Source organism: Panthera onca, chromosome B3 (genome assembly GCF_046562875.1).
Source record: "Panthera onca isolate mPanOnc1 chromosome B3, mPanOnc1 haplotype 2, whole genome shotgun sequence".
NCBI lineage: Eukaryota > Metazoa > Chordata > Mammalia > Carnivora > Felidae > Panthera > Panthera onca.
Genome location: NC_138344.1, coordinates 62535035 through 62558542, shown reverse-complemented (window position 1 = coordinate 62558542; position 23508 = coordinate 62535035). Strand labels below are relative to the sequence as shown.

Sequence of the window (23508 nt, the reverse complement as noted above, 5' to 3'; positions counted from 1 at the left end):
ACCTGTACACACTGTCAAGCTCCCACTCCCTTTATCTTCTCTCATTTTTTAATCCCTCTGCTCTGCCCATTTTCTCTCCTGGTGTCACAAAAAGGGCACAGCATTTGACATTGGAGTTAAGTCACAGCTTGAAGGCATTTATTAGCAGTGTGGCTCCAGGCCTGCATTGTCTCATCTGCAAAATGAAGCCGACAATACTAGCCCTGCCTACTTCTGGCAAGATCAAACTAGAGAGTGTCAGGGAAAGAGCTACATGGTTATTCAGAGTGTAGAAAATCCAAACTCGCCCACCCCAGACATGGGGGCCCCTCCTGGGGTGTCGCCTCAGGGTGAGTATAGACTCTCCAACCCCAGTGGGGGTGCAGGAAAGCTCTCCCACTCCTCAGCAGAAGAAAGGCTTTCCTTCCCTTCATGACTCAATTCCCCTTTTTGCAGCATGAGGGAAATTGCTTTCTTCCCTCCTGTTTCCAGAGTCGGGGAAGGAGGTAACCCTGGAATCTGCATGTGGCAGGCCCGCCTGACAAGCCAGGCAGCGACACACCCCAGGTAGAGGAGAGAAGCAGTGGGAACATGGAATGGGTCACTGCTCTGCCCTAAAGAACCATGGACTCCCTCCTCATTGGGGCTTCCGCCTCTGTTCCTGGGATGGATGGAGACAGTTCCAGGGAAGCACAGGAGTCAGAGGTTCCTGTCAGGGCCTCCACCCTGGCTTGGCAGACAGCGCCATGCTGGCCACTCTTTAGAAGGAGCAGCCAGTGCATTTGCCCCATCTGTCATCACCAAGCCAGCCAGGCCTGTGGCGGGTCTCAGGCCCTGGAGCCCTAGCTCTGACTTTTCCGTAGGCTCAGTAGGTTCTGAGCAGAAAAGAAATAGCAAAACTGGCGGGGGGGAAAAAGAGCTGAGACGGTGCTGCAGAGCAGAGGCCCCAACAGCCAGAATTAGAAGCTGTCGCTTAGGGAGCTGAAGGCTGACAAGAGATGGAGCTGAGGCAGGGAGCAGGCAGGCACTCCACACTCTCCTCCCCTCCACCTGCTGAGCCTCTTCCCCCAGGCAGGCCCCAGGCTGGCAAAAGAGCTTCCTCCCAGAGGCGCTAGGCTCAGGTCTGCAGTCTGTCATTCTGTCTGCAGCCAGCGCCCCTCCCAGACCCCTTTCTTTCTCCCTCAAGTGTCACCAGCCCCCTCACCCTGTCATGTTGCACCAGCTCAGCAGGGTTGGGCCAGGTGGCACACGCCTGGGAGATCCAGAGAGCCGGGGAGGGGGTGGGGGGTGTAGGGGGTGGGGTGAGTCAGCAGGGGACTCTAGTATCTGAGTCAGCAATGGGACTGGGAAGGGGCGGGGACCCTTCTCTTCATGTAAAAGGTGAAACTGAGGCATGATGAATGGATGGGGAACCTTGCCCCAGCCCCACAGATACACAGCAGGAATTCACCAGCTCAGGGCCCTGAGGGAAGGCATCAACCTCTCCTCTGCACATCCCCTACAGCCAGAGATTAACTCATCTCCAGGGCCCAAAGACTATGACATTTTCCCAGGGGGGCACCTTGCCCTTTTTCCAGAGGACAGAAAGCAGGGAGGTGGGTATCTGGGGCTGGCCCCCAACCTGCTATGCAGAGGCCTCTCCAAGAGGCAGGATTGCATTTCCTTCCCTATTCCTGGGCTTCCCAGCTCCACACTGGGGCCGGGAAACTGCCTGGTCTGGCTGAGAGGCTCGGGGAAGGCAGCTTCTCCTTCCCTTCAGCAGTCTCAGGCAAAAACAGGGGACTGTCCAGTTGACTCTATTTGGCACTGGCTCTGGCTTATGCCCACGTGCCTGGGTCAGTGAGCTCGTCTAGCCTGGATCCTCATCCCTACACGGTTCTACCCCTGGGCTAGCAGGGAGATGGGGCAGTGGAGTGCCCAGCAGGAGAACTAAAGACAGCACACTGCTCTAGGGTACAAGTGTCCCACCCTTGGCTGTATCCAGTGTGTATGCAGGCTGGACGTGTCAATGACAGGCCTTACTGCTGTGAATGAGCAGGACCCCTAGTCTCAACCTGCAACCCGGGAAGGCTGAGATCCCAGAGGTCCAGCACCCAGAGGTATGTAGGGTGGTGGCGGTGGTTCTGTTTATTTTTCGAAGGCACAGGTGCTCAGAGCTAATGGCATTTGTTATAACTCTCTGATAAGAAAACAACCTCTTCCCAGAATCAATCCCCACCTGGCTTCTCCCAGGCCAGTGCCTATTCCCATTTGGGATTTGGGACCATGCCACAGATGCGGCGAACAGCTGCCCACAAGCCCCTGTCGAGCAAGTGTTGGGTTCAACCATAACTACCACGGGGGCCTAAGAATGTGATCACTCTAAGTCTGCCTAAAGGGGCCCAGGTGGCCTGGAGGTTCACAGCTCCCCAAGAGGGTGGGGGGCACCTTTGCAGTAGGCTCTTCTGCTGCAAGCCCTGAGGGTGGAGACAAGGAAAGCCCACATCTGGGGGCGGGTGGAGAAAAGGAGTGACCTCATTTTCCAGTGGTTGTGGCATCAGACCTGCCAGAAGGGGAAGTGAATCCCCTTCGTGCCCAGAGGCAGGGCCATTCCTTTCCACTGGGCTCTGGAAGGGACTTCATCCTGGGGTTCAGCTCCCAAAGGGTTTTTTTATTTTATTCCCCAGGCTGTTTCATTTCAGGAGCATACTACCCCTGCCTCCCATTTCTTAGCTGTAGAGCAGAGACCAGGCTTAGGCAGGAAATATTGGGACAGGGTTCTTTTCAGTAGCAGTAAGAAGGGGAAAAAATAAATAAATTTCATAAAGGCAGGAGAGAAAATGATACTGACCTTGTCAGGCAGCCTGCGTGGGGGTGCATACTAGGAAGTAACCACCCCCCGCCCCCAGGCCTAGAAGAGTGTTCCAAAGGCCTTCCTGGGCCCCTCCCTGCGAGCCAGAGGCCCAGTGTCTCAGAGACCAGACATCTGAGGCAGCTTTTCCATGTCAGCCTCCCGTCCCCCACAGGCAGGAGGCCAGGGAAGGGACCTCAGCCTGGGATCCCGGAAGCAGCTGTCCCCAGGGAGCTTGGAGGTAGTGCCAGGCTCCACATCAGGGAGCTGACAAGGAGGCCAACTCAGGACAGGTCTGAGATGGGGCCTCACAACAGCAGGGTTTGGAGTTTGGTCCTGCTTGAACTAGAGGTGCTAGAGTGGAGGTTCCAGGTGGCCAGACCTAACCCTCCAGGTGAGAACAGTGAGTCCGGAGTGGGGCACCAATGGTTGCTCACTAGGAAAGGTGGAGTGCGGCCAGGACCCCATTTCCTGCCTCCCAGTCCATATTCTTGTGTCCTCAACGAATCTGTGACACTCATTCAGAGGAAGAAGTGAGGGATGAAGAGCAAGAAGTCCGACTGGAGAGGGCCTCTAAACCCAGACAGGCCCCTGCCCTGATGGTACCAGGTTCCTGCCTCCTCCTCCTCCTCCAGCTTAGCTGGAGGAGGGGGTTCCAGAGTCCAAGGGAGCCCCAGCTTCCAACAGCCTTAGAATGCGGGGGCCTTTCCTCCCAGGGGGATGGAGCCACATCCCAGAAAAGAACGAATGTCCTTACAGAATGTCCCAGTGGGATGGGGGCATCAGAGGCGACTCTCCTGGGCATCTGCCTTTGCTGTGAGTGGGTCCTGCTCACACAGCTCCTTGAAGGCCCCAAAGGATCTCTCAGGCTTGTCCTTGGCCTCAGAGGGGAAGCAGTCCCTGAGGCAGGTCCTCACTGACTCCTTCACCTCGGCCTCCAAGCCCTTCATCCTGGCCTCGTACTCTGCCAGTGCCTCCTGCTGGAACTGTGGGGACAGCAAAGACCACCACCTGTCTCAGAAGGGGCCAACCGCCCACTCTCTGGACAGTCAGACAAGGAGATGCCCAGTCTGTTCAGAGCTCCCAGGAGACTGGGGTGGGAGGTGGAGGGTAGTGGAGACCATCAGGGAACCTCTCAGGGAAGGGGGTACCAACCAGGCAAAGAGATGTATAGAACTACCTCCTCTTAAAGGGCCCCAGGACCCCGTGGGAATCGGGGCCTGTGGTCCACCAGTGAAGGCTGAGTCCCCTTCCCCTCACCCCATCCCCTGACTGGCAGCTCCCCGGGGCAGGCCAACTCTGCTGGTGGCCAGTGTAGTGGTCCCTGTCACCTGCTTTTCCATCTCCCGGATCTGCTCCAGGCAAGCTGCCTGCTTCTCTTCCAGCTTCTCCTGGTGCTTCTCCAGGTTCTCTGTCATCTGGGTGGGAGTGAGAGGCAGGGAATCAGGATAGCACAGACAGGCAACCTGGCTTGGAATCCAGCTACAGTCCCAGTTAACCAGCTGTAAGACTGGGGACAAATTTGTTACCCTTCAAACAGTTCTTTCAAATTTGTAAAATGAATAGTGTGTCTTGCTGGATTGTGCAGGAGTGTATGAGACGGTTCAAGTCAAGTACCTGGTTGAGAGCCTGGTATGAGGTCAGGTCTCAGTAAAAGCGAGCTGTGTTAGTGTTGTTAATGGTCCTGGGGGGGGGGGGGCGGTTAGGTCCATTCTCAGCAGGGTTTTCCTTCCTTTTCTGACTTCTCGGAGCCTCAGGAAGCCCCCCTCACATCCCATCCTCCCCTGGCCATCTAGCCCCTTAACATTTCCATCCAGGGTGATTGGCCACAGACAGATCCCCTTAGGCTGGTACCCCACCCTCCCACAAAGGCCAGAACCACATAGCCTGGGGACTCCTCTTCCTCTTCATTGCCTCCTCCCATCCCTAGCTGCAGGGCCTGCTCTGGACTGTGCATCTCTTAAAGGCAAAGTAAAGGCCTGGGACCACCCCTTCCCTCCTATGTAGTGTGTGTGTGTGTGTGTGTGTGTGTGTGTGTGTGTGCGCGCGCGCACGCGCGCGCGTGCGCATGTGTGTGTGTATGAAGGACACAGCTCTTACACACCTGCTTGATGGTTTGCACCACCTCCTGAATGTGAGAGTTGTTAATCTCTCTCTTCAGCCTGTTGGGGTGATCAGAGTTTCAGAGAGGGCAGGGGGCCCCTAGGAAGAGTTGAATGAGACCAAGTCTCCTCAGGGTGTAGACAAAATGAGAACTCCACCCTAAGAGCAGAACCAGCCAGAGGGGGTAATCATGGGGACCTAAGGAGGACTTGAGGGGCCACTGGGAGCTCCAGGGACTGTCTGAGGAAAGGGCTTCCTCACTGAAGTGCACTGTCCTACAAGGTGTGTGTGTGGGGGGGGGGGGGGGGGGGGAGCTACTGTCCCAAGGTTGCACCTCCCTCTTTGTATGATTGGTTTTCCCTTAAATTCTCCTTTCTGAGAATTTTGATTCTCCTTTCTGATGGCTTCTGTGTTTTGCCTAAGGAGGACACTCTGATCAGAGGTGACAGAAATGGGATTAACTTTCGAAACCCAGGGGACAGGCACATCTCTGGAAAGTAAGTCAGGATCCACTTGTAGACAGGCCCCCTCCCACCTGGAGTGGTCCCTTCTCAGACCGGCCCTGGAGTCTGAGGCCTGGGCCTCCCTCCAGGGCTCACCTTTCTTGAGCCATCTTGTCCGAGGTGACTTTGACCATGGCCTGGATCCGCTCTATCCTCTTGGCCTCCAGCTTTTTCTTCATCTCTTTGGTATCACTGCAGAAAGACAAGCATCAGGAAGATGTTCTGAGGGGCCTGAGCCCTCCTGGGAGATAAGAGTCAGGCATGGGCGGGAGGCAATCATACGTCTCCAAGGTCTCCTTGAGGGTCTTCAATTCCGCAGCCTGCTTCTCTCTGGCCAGCTCCATCATCTTGGCGATTTGCTGCGGGAGGTGCGGGGGGTGGGGGGGGGGGCGGTTGTGCAAGGATGAGCTTGGCTAGAGGAGCCCTTTGCTGTGAGGCGGTGGGGACGGGGTGGTGTTGGTTGGGTTGTGGCTCCCTCCCCTCCCCCGCCCGGGCACCTCGGCCACGTGCTGCTCCTTGCGCTTCAGGATGCACTCGTACCGCTCCTCGCCCTGCTGCAGCAGCTCCAGCTCCAGGCGGTCCTTCAGCTCCTGCGCGCGCGCGTCCGCGCCCTCGGGGCCCTCGCGGCCCTCGCTCGGCGCGGCCCCGGCGGCCTCCTCGCAGAGCGGGGTCCTGTGGAGGCCACGTGTGGGGACAGGCCCTGAGCCCGCCTCGGAGGACAGGGCCCGCCGCCGCCGCCCTTACCTCTTCTTGCGGGAGCCCTTGCTCGCGCCGAGCCTGCGGCCCCCGCAGCCCCCCGGGCCCGGTGGCCCCAGCTCGGCCAGCTGCGCCGCGCCCCTCTGCAGCAGCTCCTCCCAGCGCCGCGCGCCGCGCCGCTCCAGGTCCCGCAGCTCCTTCTCGTGCCGCCGCTGCAGCTTCACGACGCCCTTCAGCTCCCGCAGCTCCTCCGGGCTGGCGGTCCGTGGCTCTGCGGGGGCCGGGGTGAGGTGCGCCGCCTCCCAGATCCCCCCACCCACCCCCCAGGAGTCTAGGACTCTTCCCAGACTCGTTCCCAAGATCACTCGGACTCAGCAGGCCTTACCCGCAGCTTCTTTCACGGCCTCCTCCCTGGCCCTGGCCCCGGCTGCTGCAAGAGCCACAGCGTGGGCTGAGAGGTGCGGGGACGGGGATTAGTTCTGTAGCCTACTCTCCCCTCCCTGGGGGGTGGGGGGGGGTGGCATTATGGGCCCCCTGTAGCGCACTTTCCTGGCGCTGCGACTTCTCACACAGTTGTTCCCATCCCAGGTGAAAGTCTATTTTTGGGGGATGCTGTGGGTACCGCTGGAGAGGTCGAGGCCCTTCGAGTCTGTGGGAGGACCCTGCAGTGCTTACCTGCAGACCCGTTGCTCAGTGGGGCCAGTGCCCCATTGACGTGGCCGGCGACTGGACTCCCGGGTGGGAAGGGTTTCTGTGTAGGGAGAGCAGATTCGGAACATAGCACCAACATCTCTTGGTCTTTCAACCTAGGACTCTGCCTCCTCCCTCATCTTCCCTCCCAGAGGGCAAAGCTCCTGAACCAGGCAGCACAGACCTCAGGCAGAACTCCTATGGCTTCCTTGAGCTTCACAGACTTCTTATCGTGGGCACTGAAGAACTTGATGGGATTGGCAAGAGCCACGGTGAGATCTGGGTGCAGAGGGGCATCACTGGCCTGGTATGGAGATGTACCTGGAAGCCTCCCCCATCCTCACCTACCCCAGGATGCCCTGTCCTGCCCCACTCTGGAGGCTGGCTTGAGGAGGGGGAGGGGGAGTGAGTAAATCCCGGCTCCCAACATACTAAGGGCCTCCTACCTGCCCAAGTGTCAGGTACATAGTCCTTCATCTCCAGGAAGACAAAAAGCGCAGGCATGGTAAGGGCCATGTTGCTCTCGCTGTGCAGGCACAGATGGTGGTAGCCTGTTGGGCATGGCAGGGTGGGCAGTAAGCCATGCTCATTGCTGCCCAGCACTGCACAGGAGCAGCTAGGTACTCAAGACTCCTGGCTTTAGAGTCAGAGAGGCCAGAGCCTGAGTCTGATTCTGTACCTTCCTGGTTGTGTGACCTTGGGCAGATTAGTTTAAATCTCTGAGATTTTCCTCAGCTGTGAAATGGGGTAACTAGGGTCTACCCATGTGGTTATTGTTAGCATTAAGTGAGAACGTGTCATAAGCCCTAACTCATTTTAAGTGCCCGGTAAGTATCAGCTACTTGGGAAATTGCCCCAGTAGTTCCAGAATATTACAGACATTCTGATAGGTGGGCAGAGGCCCCACCTCTGTCAGTTTCCTATTCTTGCCACATTCCTTAGGGCTGATAACTTGAGAGGGTTAGGTAAGGTCTCAGGGCCACCTCCCTGAAGCAGCCCCACCCTCTGGACAGGCTCCTAATACGGGCCTTCGTCTCAGACTGGCTGACAACAGCAAAGAAGGACTCCATCCTTACCAGAATTCAGGGCATTAATGGGGATGATGCGGTGTCCAAGAAATCTGTTGCCTTCCTCCATTACAGCCACCCTGAGGGAGGCCAGCTCAGGCATCAAGATCTAAGGAGAGTTCGGGACAGGACAAGCTAGGAGGTGGCCAACCTACCCACCTCCCTAGCTTCAGAAGTCTTAGTGTCAGTGTGAGAACACGGCAGGTGTTACCAGATTTGGCACACTCTAGGCCACACACGTAGGCATCCTCTCAGCTCATGCCATGGCTGGTCCACGCAGGGGAGAAGGGCTGGGTATGCAGCCCAGGGCTCGGGGGTCCTGGTGCAGGCAACCCTTGACAGCCTTGCCAATGAGCATCCAATGGGAGCAGAGCAAAAGACCCTCACCATTCCGTGGCATTCTGTACCCTCGACTGGGAGTTCACATTTCTGCCTCTCATCCTAACATGAACATACACACATACACACACACACACACACACGCACGCACGCACGCACGCACGCACCTGCTCACAAATTTCTGTAAACGCGGATTTGGGACTCTTAAAAATCAGGAAGCCATGGGGGGAGGGGAGGGGAGAGGATGAAGGAAGTCCCTTTATTTAGTTCCTCTTTTCTATAAGTAGAGGCCAAGAAGTAGGGACAGACCCCAGCCCCTGCCCTAGGTCCACACCTTCTCAAAGACAAAGGGCTCCTCCTTCCAGACAGGATTGATAGAGTTGGCACTGGGTGACAGCTTGGTGCGATAGCGCCTCTTGGGGTCCCCAGGAAGGCCAAACAGCTCCACTTCGACATAGGTGCGCACACTGCGTTCTGACAGGAACTGGCCAGAGATCACCTAGGGGTGGGGGCCCATGGGAGGCCGGCGTCAGCTCCCCCACCCAGGCCCTTCCCTAGCACCTGGGGCCTCCAGCTCCTGTGGCTAAAGCATCCATTCTTGCATACTGTGAAGAGCCCCATTCAGCTGGGGCTGTGTGGCTCAAGGGTTACAGCTAAGCTCTTGGCGACCAGGTGCTTCCAGCATTCAGGGAAGAAGTGTGGGCCTCCCCACCTCCCTCCTGGGCAAGGAAGGAACAGCGCCCTCCCCCAGGGCCTGGGGCTCCTGTGGACCCACTCTGCCTACTCTTCTCCCCTCCCCCATCCCAGCCTCAGCCCTTCCCCTTGGTTTCCATGGGGACCAAGAGGCAGCTTCCAGTGCTGAGGAGGAGGCAGTTTCCAAGGCAACTTGCTACTGCACGAACTGGCTTGGGCTGAAGTTTTCAGGATATCAGGGGAGGGGGGTTGGGAGGGGAGGAGTAGAGCTCTCTGTGTCTTTCTCCTCAAGTCCCCAGCCCTCCCGGCCACTTGTCCACCTCAGGGCCTTGCCGTAATGGAGAGGGTGGTGGCTACCACCACATCGATGCGGTCCACTGAGAAGGGGTTGAACTGCTTGTCTGGCCGGCGCATGAACTCATGCTTGAGGAGGTAGCCACTCTGCCCATTGAACTCAAACAGCGCCATGTTCTGCTGCATGGGCAGGTCTGGGGGGACAGGGGCACTCAGTGAGGAAGGCCCGGCCCTCGGTCTGCACCCAGTCTCTGTGTCCTACATTTCTCAGCCTCTCCTATCTTGTGAATGGGGCGCTTGGGCTGACTGTGAGAATGAGGGTCTCTCATGACCTAGCCTGTTCCCTTGGGGTGTCTCATCTCTCAGGAAAGCTCCACAACCTGGAGTCAGCAGGAACAAAGCCACGACCAGACCACAGCTCGCTGTGGAAGTTGAGGCCAGCGAAGCAGGTGTTTCGATGGGCCCATTCAGGCAGAGCAGCCAGAACCCACGCCAGCACCCTGGCACCTTCACATACATACCCGTACACGTGCAATCATATAGGCATGAGCTAATGCATTTAGATCCCTGACCGCTCACACACCTGCATGTGCTCCCACAGCCTGAACAAACATCAGGACACTGATGTTCTAAAGACACCGAGCTGTTCTAAAGACCGCCCCCTCCCCACAGGGATGGGGTGAAGGTGGGAGAGGCAGGGGGCAGGGGAAGGTTCTCAGGGGCCTAGGAGTACCCTCACCCATCGTCTGGAAGTTGAGGGCAACCATCTGGCAACCAGCATTCCAGAACATCTGGGGCATGTAGTTGGAGGAGTCCATGCGGGTGCCCTTAGGGTAAATGCGGCTCATCTGGCGCTTGTTGTAGCTGCCTCAGAGTTTAGGAGCCCGGCCGAAGGCTGCCCACACCAGGAGGACCCAACAGCTCCTTCTGAAGCCCTGTCCCCAACCCTGCACCCCCACCAGGGACCCTGGCTATTGAGGCCTCAAGGATACTCCACAAACTGCACCGAGGCCTTGGAGAGCAGGTCATAAGCCTTGAGCTCTGTGAAGGAGGAGATGACATAACTTCGGTTCTTCTCTGTGTCGGAGAGAAAGGGCAGGGGGCCCATGTCAGGCTGTCCTCCTCCCTCCTTCCTCCCCTCCCTTTAGGCTAGCTCCCTCCAGCACAGAGATCCCTTCAACGCAGCATTTCTACTGAGGCCCAAGGGCTTAGGGGGCCAAGCTGATGTGCAGATCCATGTGGGTAACGGTGTGCTGGGGGCAAAGGGTATATGTGGGAGACGTGCACAGGGATGGGGTGTGTGCCACAGTCCTGCAGAGTGAGGGGTGTGTGCCCTGGATGGTACAGGAACATGCTGTGATATGCAGACAGTGAGCATGCAAGTTATATCTGAACATGAGGGCTGGGGGCAGGGGAGGGAGGATATACATCAAGGATCGGACACGCCATGGCTGAGCACAGGTGAGTTTGCAGGGTGCGGGTCCAGGAATGAGGAGTCAATGTTGCAGAGGTACACACTGCACAAGTGTGTGCAGAAAGAGGTGTTTACATGGGGGGCACGCCCAGAGGATGAGGGGAATGCATTATGCCTGTGTCAGGAGAAGTTGAACAGCATAGGTGTGCACAGGAAGGGAAGGGTGCAAGGGGCAGATGTGCACTGTCCCTTGCCTCTGCCTTTGGCCCTTCCTGGGAGTTCTCCTGCCTGGGGTGGGGAGATAGGAGGTGGGGGAGGGGACAGGGCTCCTGGGCTTGGGCCAGCCCGAGGCTCCGTTCATCCCTGAGAGCCACAGCACCTGCAGAAGGCTGCAGGAGCCTCAGGCCAACAGGGCTAAGATGGCCTGTCATAAGTGGCCTGCCTGTCACGGACACACTCCAGAGCATTCTGGTAGGTGCCAAGTTTCTCACTACAGTGCCGGCAAACTGGGAGCCACTGCCACGTAAACAAGCCCTTTGCCTGACTCCTCTGCTGGCTATTTATAGACAGGGTCCCCAAGTCCAAGGAAGTGGGGGGGGGGGTCCTTCTTCCTCTTCTCCCTACCCATCAAGCTGCTCTGCTGTCAGGATGCACTTCTTAAGGGCCTTCTCCTGAATCTGGCCTCGTCTCCAGCTTACCACCTTCTTCCCGCTTCATGCTTACTTACGGGCAGAGAACTCAAAGGAGATGAACTTGGTGGGTTGAATGTAATTCACTAGGCTGGACATCTCCTCATAAGCTGTCACCTCCAGGCCCGCTGTGCCCTAGGGAAGAGAGGGGAGGGTGGAGAAGGGGAGGGCAGGTACAGAACCCAGGGAGGTGGCCCCCTGCCCGCACCTGGAGGGCTCCGCAGAGGACACAGCAGAAGGGGCTCGGGGCTGTCCTCTACACACCTCGTCCGACTGCATCTTCTTGATCTCTTCCTCATTCAGGCTTCCCGACTCCTCCTCCTCTTCCACCTCTTCCTCCTCCGGCTCTGTTCCTTCTTCACCAGCCCACGCTGCCACACGCAGCTCCGTGAGCACTGGGGCCTGGGGACCCCATACATCCCCTCCAGGCCCAGCCCCTCTCTCCCCCTCCAGATGCTCCCCCTCCCACACCCCCTCTCCCAGGCCGCCTCACCTGTGCCCTCACCCACAGAGGCACTGGGTGGGCAGTCGCCCTCAGCCTCCCCACCCGGCTCCTTGCTGGGGGATGCTGGGCCAGAAAACTGGTTCTTTTTGTTCTTGATGAGGATCTTGCCTCGGAGATCCTCAGGGCTGGGCAGGGGGATGCCTGGTTTCAGCTGAGGGAGAAGGGAGAGGGGAGAGGGTCAGTACCAACTCCTCCCCTTCAGGGTGCAGTCTCAGCAACTCTGTACCCGACCTGTGCTCCATCTGGCCCGCCTGCTTCTCCAGCCTCTCATCCCATCGTATCCTGTTGTGTGCTGTGCTCCTGCCTGACCCAACGTACGCAGTTCCTCAGACAACACTCTTCTTGCCCAGCTGCTAGAATACTCTTTCCCCACCCTCACCAAAATAATCCAGTTTCCCCCTCAGATTTCAGCTTAGCCATCCCTTCCTCCAGGAAGACTTCCCTGATCCCCAAGTACTTCCATAGCAGCCCCTGGTTGTGACGACCTGGTTACTTGTCTGTCTCCCCACCAAAAGGTAAGTAACCTGAGGGCTGGAACTGTGTCTTTGTCACTAACATAGCCCCAAAGCCCAACACGGTGCCTGACACATGGTAGATGATAAGATTCTGGTCCCACAATCTTCCCAAATAAACCCCAACATCTTCTGGGAACATCTGCCTCCTTAACCTGGCCTTGACCTTGCCCTGGGCCCCCAGCCCCCAGGCCCAGATGCCCCACAGCAAATTCCACTCACTGGGAACTTTTCCAGGGGCTCTGTGAGTAGCATGTCCCCAAACATCGTCCGGCAATACTCAGCCATCTTGGCCTGTTGGCGGGGTCTGCAAGGAGCAGAAGTGGGTAGGTTTCAGCAGCTCTACCCCCTTCTTGTCCATCTTTTTGGGCCCCTGACCTGGGTCATCAGGGGCACAGGAGGTCAGGGAGGCAGAGACACAGACAGGAGAGCCTGGGGTCCCAAGGAACTTATAAAACCCAGGAGAGAGCTGGAGGGCATGGCTAGAGGTGGGGGACAGTTGGGAGAGGGCAGCTACAGGCAGGAGATGGGGACAAGAGAGAGAATGAGGCCGAACAGGTCTGATACGTACGAGTCCACATGGTTTTCAAATGACAGGATGACAGGATAGGGGGAGGTCTTAAAAGCACTTTCTGCAATGGCTTCAATTGCTTCCTGGAGGAGAAGGGGGCCCAGCCGAGAGGAGGTCGGTGCTCCAGGCCTCCCACCCCCAGTGGAACCCATCCCTACTCCCCAGTTTCAGGACACACACAGAACTGGAGGGCCACTGCTGGCCCTGTCTCCTCTGGTCCCCTCTAGTCCCTTCACTGGTCAAGGCCTCCCACCCCCCCCCCCCTTTCAACTGCACCCACAGAGAACTTATGGCCCAGGGCCCTTCCCTAGTGCCACTGCCTCCAGCTTCCACACACTGAGTCTGACCTTGAAATAGATGTCTGTGGTCATGGTAAAGCCGTGGGTGATGATGGGCTCCTCGTCAGGGGGCCTGCCCTTCCAGCAGTCCAGCTCCACGCAGCGACAGCCAGCCAGCAGCACCTGGCGGTACATCTCTGCCGAGGAAAGGCCAGAGAACTGGCCAGCTGCACCAGAGCAAAAGGGAGAGGCGGGGGCTTCACCAGAGGCCGGTCCAGCTCGTCCGAGCCCTCTCCAACACAGTCTGTCCTTTTGCAGCCTGTGGGCGATCCCTGCGAGGGATGGATTCAGGGAACAGGAGCAGCCCCCGTAAAAGGAGAAGTCACAGTGAGGTCACCCTGGTCACCTGTCAGGTAGGTGTTGTGTGAGGAGTTGATGAAGTAATGGTTGAGTGGCTGTGTCATGTCTTGGTAGAGTATCAGCTTGTCCTGGGCCAGCACACTGTTCTCCGGCCCACAGAGAAACCACACCATGCCCTCAGGTGACAGCTGGCCTGGGGGGCAAGGGAAAGCTGTCAGGGCTGCAGCCCAGCAGCCAGAGCAGGTCAGGCCCACAGGGATGAGGGGCTCCCTTAGTCCTCACCCCTCTGCACGTTGATTGCACTGGGCTCGTACTTGTCGATGAGGCCCCGCACTTGGTCAGGCCGGGCGGGCGGAAACAGCAAAGAGTTGAGGCGGGAGTCCCTCTGTTTCTGGTTGATGAATTTGGTCAGGTGCTCCTTGGTCATGTAGGGCTTGGCCTTGGCGTGGCTGCAGGCCAGAGAGGTCTATAGCCTCTGGGGCGGGGAGCACGGACCACCGCCTCCTCCAGAGAAGCCACCTAATTCCCAGCATGGCAAGTGGGATTTTAGCCACCACCCCTTCCCCATGCCCAGCCCAGCTAAGGAAGCTCACTAGGAAGTGAAGATCTCATCTATTTCTGGCCGAGGACAGAGGCTCATGAGGAAACTCTTGTAGACGGATTCTGGGAAGTCCTCAGGATTGATGGCATCATTCTGGGGGGATAGTCACCTGATCATTCCTGTCCCACCTTCTCAGTGCTAAGACCCACAAATGAGGCCCAGCCCTGCGCAAGGGGGCCTGTCAGAGGGAGGGCTCAGGGTGGGCCGAGCAGCATCAGGTACACCCCCAAGCACTGGCTTCTCAAGGTGCTGGTTGCTGAGCAGAAAGCATGCTTAGCTGGTTTGCCTTGCCTCTGAACTTGGACACAGGCTAGACCCTTGGCTGGGGCAGGATCAGAACTAGGGATGACCAGAGCAGGGAGGAAACAAGGTTAGCAGCAAGTGATGCTGCTGCCAGAGCAGTGAGCTGTCTTCGTTTTTTTTTTTTTTTTTTTTTAAATGGAGGACAACTTTTCCAAAAGACGCAACTTGAATATAAACAGTGCGCGGAACAGCAGGGCCCCCAGATGCACGAAGCAAAAACCAACCAAACTGAAGTGAGAAATAGACAGTTCAACGATAGTAGAGACACCAAAGAGCCCAAGGAACAATAACAAAAAAGACAAACTGGACTTCACCCTAATTAAAAACTTTTGTGCTTCAAAGCATACCATCGAGAAAGTGAGAAAGTCCACAGAATGGGAGAAAGTACTTGCACACCGAATGTCTGGTAAAGGGACAACTCAACCAGCAAAGAGACAAACAACCCAGTGGAAAGACAGGCAGATTTGAATAGACATTTCTTCAAAGAAGATATGCAAATGACCAGTAAACACATGAAAAGATGCTCAGTCTCATTAGTCATTTGGGAAATGCAAATCAAAACCACAATGGGATACCACTTCACTCCCACAGGATGACAACAATTTTAAAAAGACAGACAACAACAAGTGTTGGTGAGGAAACTGTAACACTCGTACATTGCCGGTACGATCGTAAAATGGTCAGTCGCTTTGGAAAACAATCTGGCAGTTCCTCAAAATGTTAAATAGACAGTTGCCACACGACCCAACTATTCTACCTCTAGGTATAGAGAATTGAAGACATACGTCCAGGCAAAATCACGCACACGAATGTTCACAACAGCATTATTCAAAATAGCCGAAAAGTAGAAACAGCCCAAATGTCATCAACTAACGAACATACATAAGCCACATGTGGTCTGTCCAAACTACGGGATATTACTCAGCAGTAAAAAGGAATGAAGTACTCATGCGTGCTACAACATGGAAGAACCTCGAAGTCCTCACGCTAAATGATTGAAGCCTGACATATTGTATCTTCCATTTACGTGAATGTCCAGCTTAGGGATCTTTATAGAAGCAGAAACTGAAAGTAGACTAGTGGTCTCCAGGGATACTGTGCCTTTGCATTTCATCCCAGAAAAACCCAACCCATGTCTTCCAGGATCATACAGGAAGGCCAACATCAGTCATAGTTTGGAGCAGAGGGTCTGAACAAGAGAGCCAGCCCGTATCTCCCTAAGCCTGGGTCTTGGACCCATCAGCTCCAAGCAAAGGTAGGTCAGTGGGTCCTAGCAGGACACAAGGAGAGCTGACAAATAAGGGGGACTTAGCCAAGGTGGGAGCTCAGGAGGCAGGAGAACAGGAGAGGGGATGTGCAGCAAGCAGTACCGGCTGCAGGGCCCTCTGCAGGAGCCCATTTCCACCCTGTCTTTAACCCTATGCTTGCGTTCCTGTGACTGACTACATCAAGGAGTCACTAGCTGTGCCTGGAGGGGGAGTAGTCTTCCAAGGACCCATGTGGACAGGTGATCGATGAGGTCTTTGTTTTATTTATTTATAACATAACAATTTCTTATCAGGAGACAAAACTCCATGGGGTGCAAGCAGTGCCCCCCATGGGCACAGGGGACTGAGATCCACTCCCCTACCCAGGCAGGAACACTGGGCTCGGGCTGCATCTGCCCAGAGGGCTCCGGCTGCATCTGCCCAGAGGGCTCGTTTTTTTGTAATCCATGTAAGGCCCCTCATGGGGTGACCCTGCATACAGCTTGTAATTTTAAATTATTTAGCCAGAAGGGGAAAATGTTCTCCTGTGTTAAGCTAAAGGCTGTGTCCTGGCAGCTTCAATGCTTGGTCTGTTCCTCTCCCCACACTGCACAACTAACCCCTTCTCCATATTTCAGACCCCTGCAGATTGTCCCCATCCTTGCTGACCTTATCTCCCTCCTCTAGGTGAGAACTTTCACTCTCACCTTTCATTCCAAGGCTAGAATGGGGATGCACCCACCTGCTTGCCCTGAACACAGTCCACCACCCACTGCCCGCACAGCCACCCAGGAGTAGGCAGTGTAGACCAACCTGTTCTGGATCCAGGCACCTCACCCCCACTGCCCTGGTTCTGTCTCTGTGCCTAGTATCAGAAGCCGGTGCTCTAGGGTTAACTGGCTTTTGGGGCTGTTGGCCGGGCTGTGCCATCATCCCTGCCTTCACCACCTCCGACCAGACCTGGCCACACTGGGCCTCTTGTCACAGCCAGCTCAGGTGAGAGGGGGTGGGCTGGGGCAGAAGAACCACTCACCTTGCCTTTGGGGAGGTGGCAGGAGCTGAGGGCAGCTTCCACCCGCTTGCGGTCAGCAGGAAACATCTGGAAAAAACTGAAGGAGCAGAGAAAGGCACCAGGCAAAGACAGGGGTCAGACCTGGAGAGGAAAGGCTTTGAGGAGCTGAGCCGAAGTGTGGGAAGAGATTTGGGGAAACTCACTTCTTCACAGGAATCTTCCCTTCGGGATTGAGCTGCATCTTGAGCTTTACCAGGCTGGTGGGGCAGAAAGCATCTCACTTAGGCCCTGGGGCTGGCACACTTAACCCCACACACCAAGGCCGGGCAGACAGGCACTTACATTTTGTCCAGGAAGGTGCTGCGAGAGGCATTGGCTGTCAGCGGGTGCTTGACCAGAGCCAGTACATCTTCAGCCCAGTTCTGCAGGACCCCAGGGCACCGCAGTCAGACCCCTGACCACACAGGTGCCCTCACCCCCTGCAACCCTGGCCTGTCTCGCAGGAAGCCCAGGCTACCCCAGGTGCCCACCCCAGGCCAGGTGTGCCCCCACCATGCACCTGGCCCACGTTCTCCTTGTAGGAGACAAAGTTGTGGAAGGTGAGGTCCACCATGTCAGGGCCAGACACCACAGTGAGCGTCTTTAGCAGGAAGTTGTTGTCAGGAAAGTCCATGTTGAAGACATCCCGGAGCTTCTGGCTCTGCAGCAAGCAGCGACACGGGATCAGAAGTATGCCCCCATCCCTGCCCACTGTGGCTCTCCTTGTCCCTCCCCCTCAGCGTTTGAACTATGACCACCCAGGGCGGAGTCCCATCCCCATCTGAGGAGTCATGGGCCTCCGCTCCTTCCCATCCCCGACTCCAGGGGCCGGAGTGGAGATGGAGAGCCCACAGGAGGAGATTAACCTAGCCGCAGGGCCTGGGAGTCCTGTGTATTTTGTTTGCCACTTTTCATTTGAAGATGAATTCTCAGGTCCCAGTCTCATGGAACCCAGCTTCCCACCAATCCCTTCCTCCATTTTTCCTACTGGCATTAGGCATATATAGGCAAACCAGATGGGGAGGGGGTGGGCACAAGCAGTACCACCCAAACAGTCCAGGGTGCTCTAGGGGCAGGAACTGACCACACGACATGTCTGTTTATGGTACCAAAGCTCTGGAAAGCTCAGGAGCAGCCATGTCCCTTCCTCCGCTCTGGGATGAGGCCCTGCTACCCAGTCTGGGAACTCTTCCCCTTGCTCCAGAGATTAGGCTTCCCACACCCACAGGGACTCCTGCGTTGACCCCACAGAGCTTGTGGCCATGTTGAGACTGGGATGCCACTGGGCCCACCTACCTTGGGTATCTTGGCAAACTTCCCAAAGCGAGTATCCCTGATGCTGGTGATATCCAGAAACTCTATCTCCTGGAGGGTGTCCCGGTAGGAGCAAAGAAGGGATGAGAACAAAAAGGTCAGTCAAGAATGAAGAGCAGAGAGGAGGGAACTTCCAACACCCCTTCACATCTTGACCAATTGCCTTCTGTAGAAGCCAAGACTATCTGGGGTGGCCTGGACCCTACCCTTCCCTTCTCACCAATCAGGTTCTCCCCACTCATAGGAGCCTCCTCCCTTCCTCTGTCCATTCCTTCCCTGGCCATTCAAGTTACTCAGGACATATAGCCTGTGGTCTTGCCCATGCTATCCTGGATTCTCCCCAGGTTCCACTCCCTTCCCTCCATCCAGGTACTGAGACCCTATTTAATCTTTCTGAGCCCCCAGTTTACCCAGAATAACAGGTAGAGAACCCGCCTTCAGTGGCAGTTCTTTTTCCTTTCTCTCTCTTTCTCTCCAAGGGATGCTAAGTCTGGAACATCTTGGCCCAAGGCAGCCGTGGTTGGAGTGACTGCATCCTCCCTCCCAAAGCAAATAGCCTCTGCCCACAGGAGATCCCCCAGAGCCACCCTTCCAGATCTTTTTGTATTCCCTGAGCATTCACACCTCCACCCCTACATTATCAAAAGGTTGCTTTGACTCAACAGATCAGCAGGAGCTCAGGGCCATGGTAGGTAGGGGCTGCTTCACCTTACTCTGATATGTCCAATATAAGTAGTAGCCCTTGGGATCCACGCGGAGGATAACCGGGGAGGCTATTGTGGTTTCCTATAGACAGAAGTGGGGAGGGAAGGAAGGGAGGGAGGGAGGGAGGGAGGGAGGGAGGGAGGAAGGAAGGAAGGAAGGAAGGAAGGAAGGAAGGAAGGAAGGAAAGAAAAACAAAAGACAAAAGGGGTTAGCTGTCTGCTCTGAGACCTCAGGCCAAGCTTCCCTGGCCCAGGCCAGGGGTTTCAGAGCTCACCATCTCCCCTCCACAAACCACTCCCCACCAATCCATCCAACTGTCCCATAGACACCAAGTGCATTCCCACCTTCAAGCCTAAGAACCCAACCCTGCCTGAAATACCTTCAAAGAGCATCCCAAGTCTCTCCTCTTCTGAAAAGCCTTCCCAGAAACATGCTATAATAGTGTGTGTGTTCACACACCTAGAAGCCCATCCAGAAAATCCCCAAGGGCTTATGGATTCCAGGGAAACAAGCCTGTGCTGTAGCATAAGCTAGACCATAAGTTTATGCGCTAGACCATGAGCTTAGTGCATCGTGTTTGCTGAAGAGCCAGTGAATGGCTCTAAATTCTTGTTCCACTCACAGAGCACACAGGCTATCTTTCATTTTAATGGTCTTCATATGCATATAAAACAAGATGATAAAATTGAAGTTTCCAATAAGGCATGGTAGTTGCTGCACACCAAATCACACCAAATGCAGAATTTTCAAAGGCAATGGTCAAAACAAGGTTCTCAGGTCAGGGGTGGTTAGAGTATGGGGAAAAAAAACAATTTGGGAGGGGGATAATTTTAGAGAAAGCTGTGTTGTGAACTCCATTCCCTTCCCTCCCAAAGGGAGGGTTGCGGGGGGGGGGGGCCGACCCCTCGCTTTAAACCTAGTGAGGGGTTTTAACTGTACTTAGAAAGCTTTGGTCACCCCTGCAGTTGTGGGGCAAAGCAGACTGGGGTCTGACTCCTGCCCAGGAAACCGAGTGTCAGAGGCATTGGGACGCTGGTTGTGCTAGATAAACCCAAACTTCAGAGTCTGTTGGGGCAGTGAACACAAGAGTATGTGCTGAGGTTTAGAGGAGGCCTGTGGGAAAGAGGGACAGAGTCCAAAACCATAGGAAACTGAAAGTGGTAACTGGATTCCAAGGGGCTGAAGAAGTAATTTTGAGCGACCTTCTGAAATAGAGATGGCAGAGGGACCCTTACATAAGGGACCACCAGCTCAGGGAAGGAGGGTCTCCTCACTTTGAGGAGAATCTTCAAAAGTGTCTACTAGAGAAAGAATAAGCCTAACATTCTGCCAGGCTCAGAAAGCATGAGCCAACTGATGATGGCATCTGTTCATGAAGGACTTTGGTCCCCTCTCCCTCATCTCTCCCTGCACCCATGGTCCAGAGGGCTTGGTGGAAGATCAGGGAATCCTGCCTTTGCAGAGCATATGCAGTCCACCTAAAACCATTCCTAGAAGGAGGAGGGCAGAAGATGTCATCCAAAGTAAGATTTGAGTTTTGAGTTATAACTAGTTTCCGAAATAAGATTGGGTGTTATGAGAAGTGACCATAGGATTGTCTGTTCCCCAAGAGTAAATGGAATCTCTTGTGACTGGCTGAGTTTCCTTCCATGGGCAGGAGAAGAGCCTTTCCCACCAAATACACTGTAAAGGGACCGTGGGAGACAAAATTAAGTTGGGAGTTGATTACATCTTTTGCATTGTGCTTATTCAACATGACACGACATACTCAAGTCATAGGCCAGCTGGGCCAAAGGCAGTCTGAGCAGAGCCCTGTCCCACAGGTGCATGTGCCCCGTGACTAGGCTTGGGAGATTCCTGCTCATGGAGGTCAGGCTCCTGGGGTCATGCTGTGCCCTGCCCCAGGGAAGGGAGGGGGGCAACCTGCTACATAGGTACTGGCTTGCAGAGAAGGCCAGCTAGCATGTCCCCCGCCCCCCCCCATGGCCCTCTGCCCAGTCAAGTTACACACACTTCCCAGAGGAACCGAGAGAGGCCACTTCACTTTTCATTCTGAGCCACTTCCCCCATTCCACAGTCTCCTGGGACATGTCACCACCATGCCACATCCCCCACACCACTTCTAGAGAAGCAGAAAGCATCTAGCCAGGGCCTCCTACCCATAGTCATGGCAACCAGATTATTCAGCCTAATGTAGAGCCCCAGGCTGCCTTAACTCACAGACCCAGAACCCCTTCATCCCACCTGTAAGAATGAACCAGCCCTAAGGCCCCCCGCCCACACACACCCCTGAGCCTTCCAGTTCCCTTCCTGGGATCAGCCCACAGTGGCTCCAATACTGGACCCACCCAGCAGCCTCACAAAGGACCCCAAATTAGTCTCACTGCCCAAGAGAGTCCCTGGCCTGTCGCCACACATTTTCAGGGGCCAGGAGGACCAGAGTCTGGGAAGCAGGTCCCAGTCTGGGAAGGAACAGACAGCGGAAACAAAGATACAAGGCAAAGCAGTGGTTTCCCCCTTTCCTTGCAGACAGGCGGGTGGCAGGGAGCCCGGCTGAAAACAGCCAGCAGAAGCAGAAGTCAATCAGTTCCTTCCCAGCAGAAGCCTCCAGTTCTCGTTTAGGGTCCCCCGGCCTTGTGTAGCTGCCCCACGGCAGCTATGGGAAGAGTGGGGCTCCCCTGGGCCAGGGCAGGGCCAGATGGGGAGGAGCAAGAGTGCACCCTCTGTGCCAAGAATAGGGGCCTGGCTCACCTCTGCTTCTGCCCCTGCCTCAGCTCTGGGGCACTTTCTTCCCACTAGTACTGAGACCAGGAACAACAAATCCTGCTTGTCTTGGGGGCTTTGGGGAAGGACAGACGCAAACCCAAAGAAACTACTCCCTCCTGTGACCACCCAGGCAGCCCATCCTCTTCTTACATCCAGACACAGAGCCCTAGCCCCTGCAGTCCAGGGACACACACTCAGGGCCACACACCCTCACCCCCAGGTTTGTTTATCCAGGCCATTGTGTCAGCTGCCTGGCCAAGCCACACAGGCGCCTGGTCCCAGAAGACATAAACCAACCCACCCACCCCAAAAAGGCCCCTGACAACAGGGCTCCCACCACCCCAGTGCCCCAGCAGCCCACGGCCCCTGCCCCACTCACATCGTCCCATTTGATGAAGCGCTCCCCTTGGCTCAGATAAGCCTTCACCTTGGGGGGCAGCAGGACAGGGTTGAGCAGAGACATGCTGCTAAGCGTCCCTCTTTGGAGAGGCTGGACAGGCACCCGTGGGTAGGAAGAGGGAAGGAAGAAAGGCCCGAAGGAGGAGAGTCAGCCGGGCTGGGCTCACATGGCACCCGCCCCGATCGAGCGGGTCCGGAAGTCTGGATACTCTTTTAGCCCACGGGTGGCAGTGGCTGGGGGCAGAGCTGAATACTTTGGCCAGAGGCCCATCTGTCTTTTAAATCAGTCTCCTCCCCGCTGCTTTCAATGGGGGGCTGTGGTCACTGCTCCTGCCCAGGGAGGTTAGGCTCCCCTCCACAAAACCCCCGCCCTCACCCTGTGCCTCAGCACTTCCTGCTCAGGGCTTCCTTCTATGTGCTGTTCAGGATGGAGGGGCGGGTCTTGAGAACTTGTCATTTTGGAGCTGGGGGCCTCAGTCCCAGGAGTAATCTCTGGTCAGATGCAGGTGAGGAGCTGGAGAAGGAACAATATGGGGACCCCCCGGGGATGCTGTTGCCCAAGCTGGGCCTGAGGGGAGGGTGTAAGTAGCTCCCCAGGGGAAGGGACCTCCACAGAGGTGGGCTCTAAAGCATAGGAGGCTCTTCCCACAGCTGAGGAGGCTGGGACCACCCTGGAGGTGGGTGTTGAGGGTGGGGCTGGGCACAGCTGGGATTTGGTGGTTTGAATAAGCAAAGTTTGCTGCACACCCAGCTCTTCTTTCTCAATGCTTCCTCCCATGAAAATGAGGTACAAGTGAGGCAATCAGGCCCCTCGCCCGCCGCACATACCTCCTCTTGGCCCTCTGGGCCTGGCAGAGGTCTAGAACCCCCACAAACCAAACACTACCCTACACACACACAGCAACCCTTGTCACCGCCTCCACTGCGCTCTCTTGCCCAGCTCTCTCCTCTGCTCTGTGCCCAGGGCCTGGGGTGAGAACACCAGGGGGCAGGAGGCCGCTTGGTGAAGCCTCAGTTCTGGCTGCCTGCTGAGGGTGCATGGACCTAACACTGACTGGGCCCAGGGAGCTCAGTCCCAACCTCCCTCAGCCAGCCCACTTCCTCTTGCCTAACCTACTCCTCCTTATCACCCTTCTTAGCTTAGCTGGGGGAGCAGGGAGCTCTGCCCAGGACTTCCTTCCCCTCTGAGGGCCTGGCTTTCTGCCCCAGGTCCCATGTGAGCCTTTGTTCCGCCCCTTAACAACTGTGGGGCCCTCACCCAGGCCCTAGAACTGCCTCTGCTGGCCAGTCTGGGCCAGGGCAGGAGGATGGGGGCCACTGAGGGCTGGAGCTAAGGGGATTCCCAGCACAAAAATAATCCCCGGAAAAGTGATTCTAAGGCTACTGGAGTGGATCCTGTAACAAGGCCCGACAGCCCGTGGAAGCCGTTCTGGAACTGCCCTGTGCTTCCATGCCCCACTGCCTTCAGGATTCATCCTCTGTCCCCTCCCTCCAAGCCTTCTGTCTGTCATCACCCCTCCCTCCAGCCAGCAGTGGGCCCCCTGTAGGGCCCCTGCAGTTCCCATTCCCTCCCTGGGATCAGGTTCTCTCTTGGTCTGT

The 23508-nt window shown here is 56.2% G+C and overlaps 1 protein-coding gene across 5 annotated transcripts; it reads right to left on the bottom strand.

Annotated features, from left to right (window-relative positions):
• Window positions 1-1257: 1257 nt before the first annotated feature.
• On the bottom strand, window positions 1258-22303 carry PLCB2 (phospholipase C beta 2). 5 transcript variants are annotated; one of them, XM_060618954.3, is made up of 32 exons: window positions 21890-22300; window positions 18748-18825; window positions 18022-18090; window positions 17246-17386; window positions 17029-17108; window positions 16890-16943; window positions 16708-16783; window positions 14117-14217; window positions 13806-13972; window positions 13570-13716; window positions 13233-13390; window positions 12886-12968; window positions 12537-12621; window positions 11791-11953; window positions 11562-11668; window positions 11336-11432; window positions 10187-10271; window positions 9934-10058; window positions 9234-9388; window positions 8542-8706; window positions 7878-7977; window positions 7248-7352; window positions 6986-7080; window positions 6787-6862; window positions 6497-6562; window positions 6160-6382; window positions 5913-6087; window positions 5698-5774; window positions 5512-5607; window positions 4914-4971; window positions 4141-4227; window positions 1258-3795 (listed from the first exon to the last, which is right to left on the bottom strand). In XM_060618954.3, exons 1-32 carry the CDS (start codon window positions 21971-21973, stop codon window positions 3592-3594), a joined length of 3582 nt encoding a protein of 1193 aa, XP_060474937.1. In that variant the 5' UTR covers window positions 21974-22300; the 3' UTR covers window positions 1258-3591. The 5 variants fall into 5 exon arrangements, with proteins under 5 accessions (XP_060474937.1, XP_060474939.1, XP_060474940.1 ...); XM_060618956.3 differs by having other exon boundaries at window positions 6497-6541; XM_060618957.3 differs by having other exon boundaries at window positions 6497-6538.
• Window positions 22304-23508: the final 1205 nt, after the last annotated feature.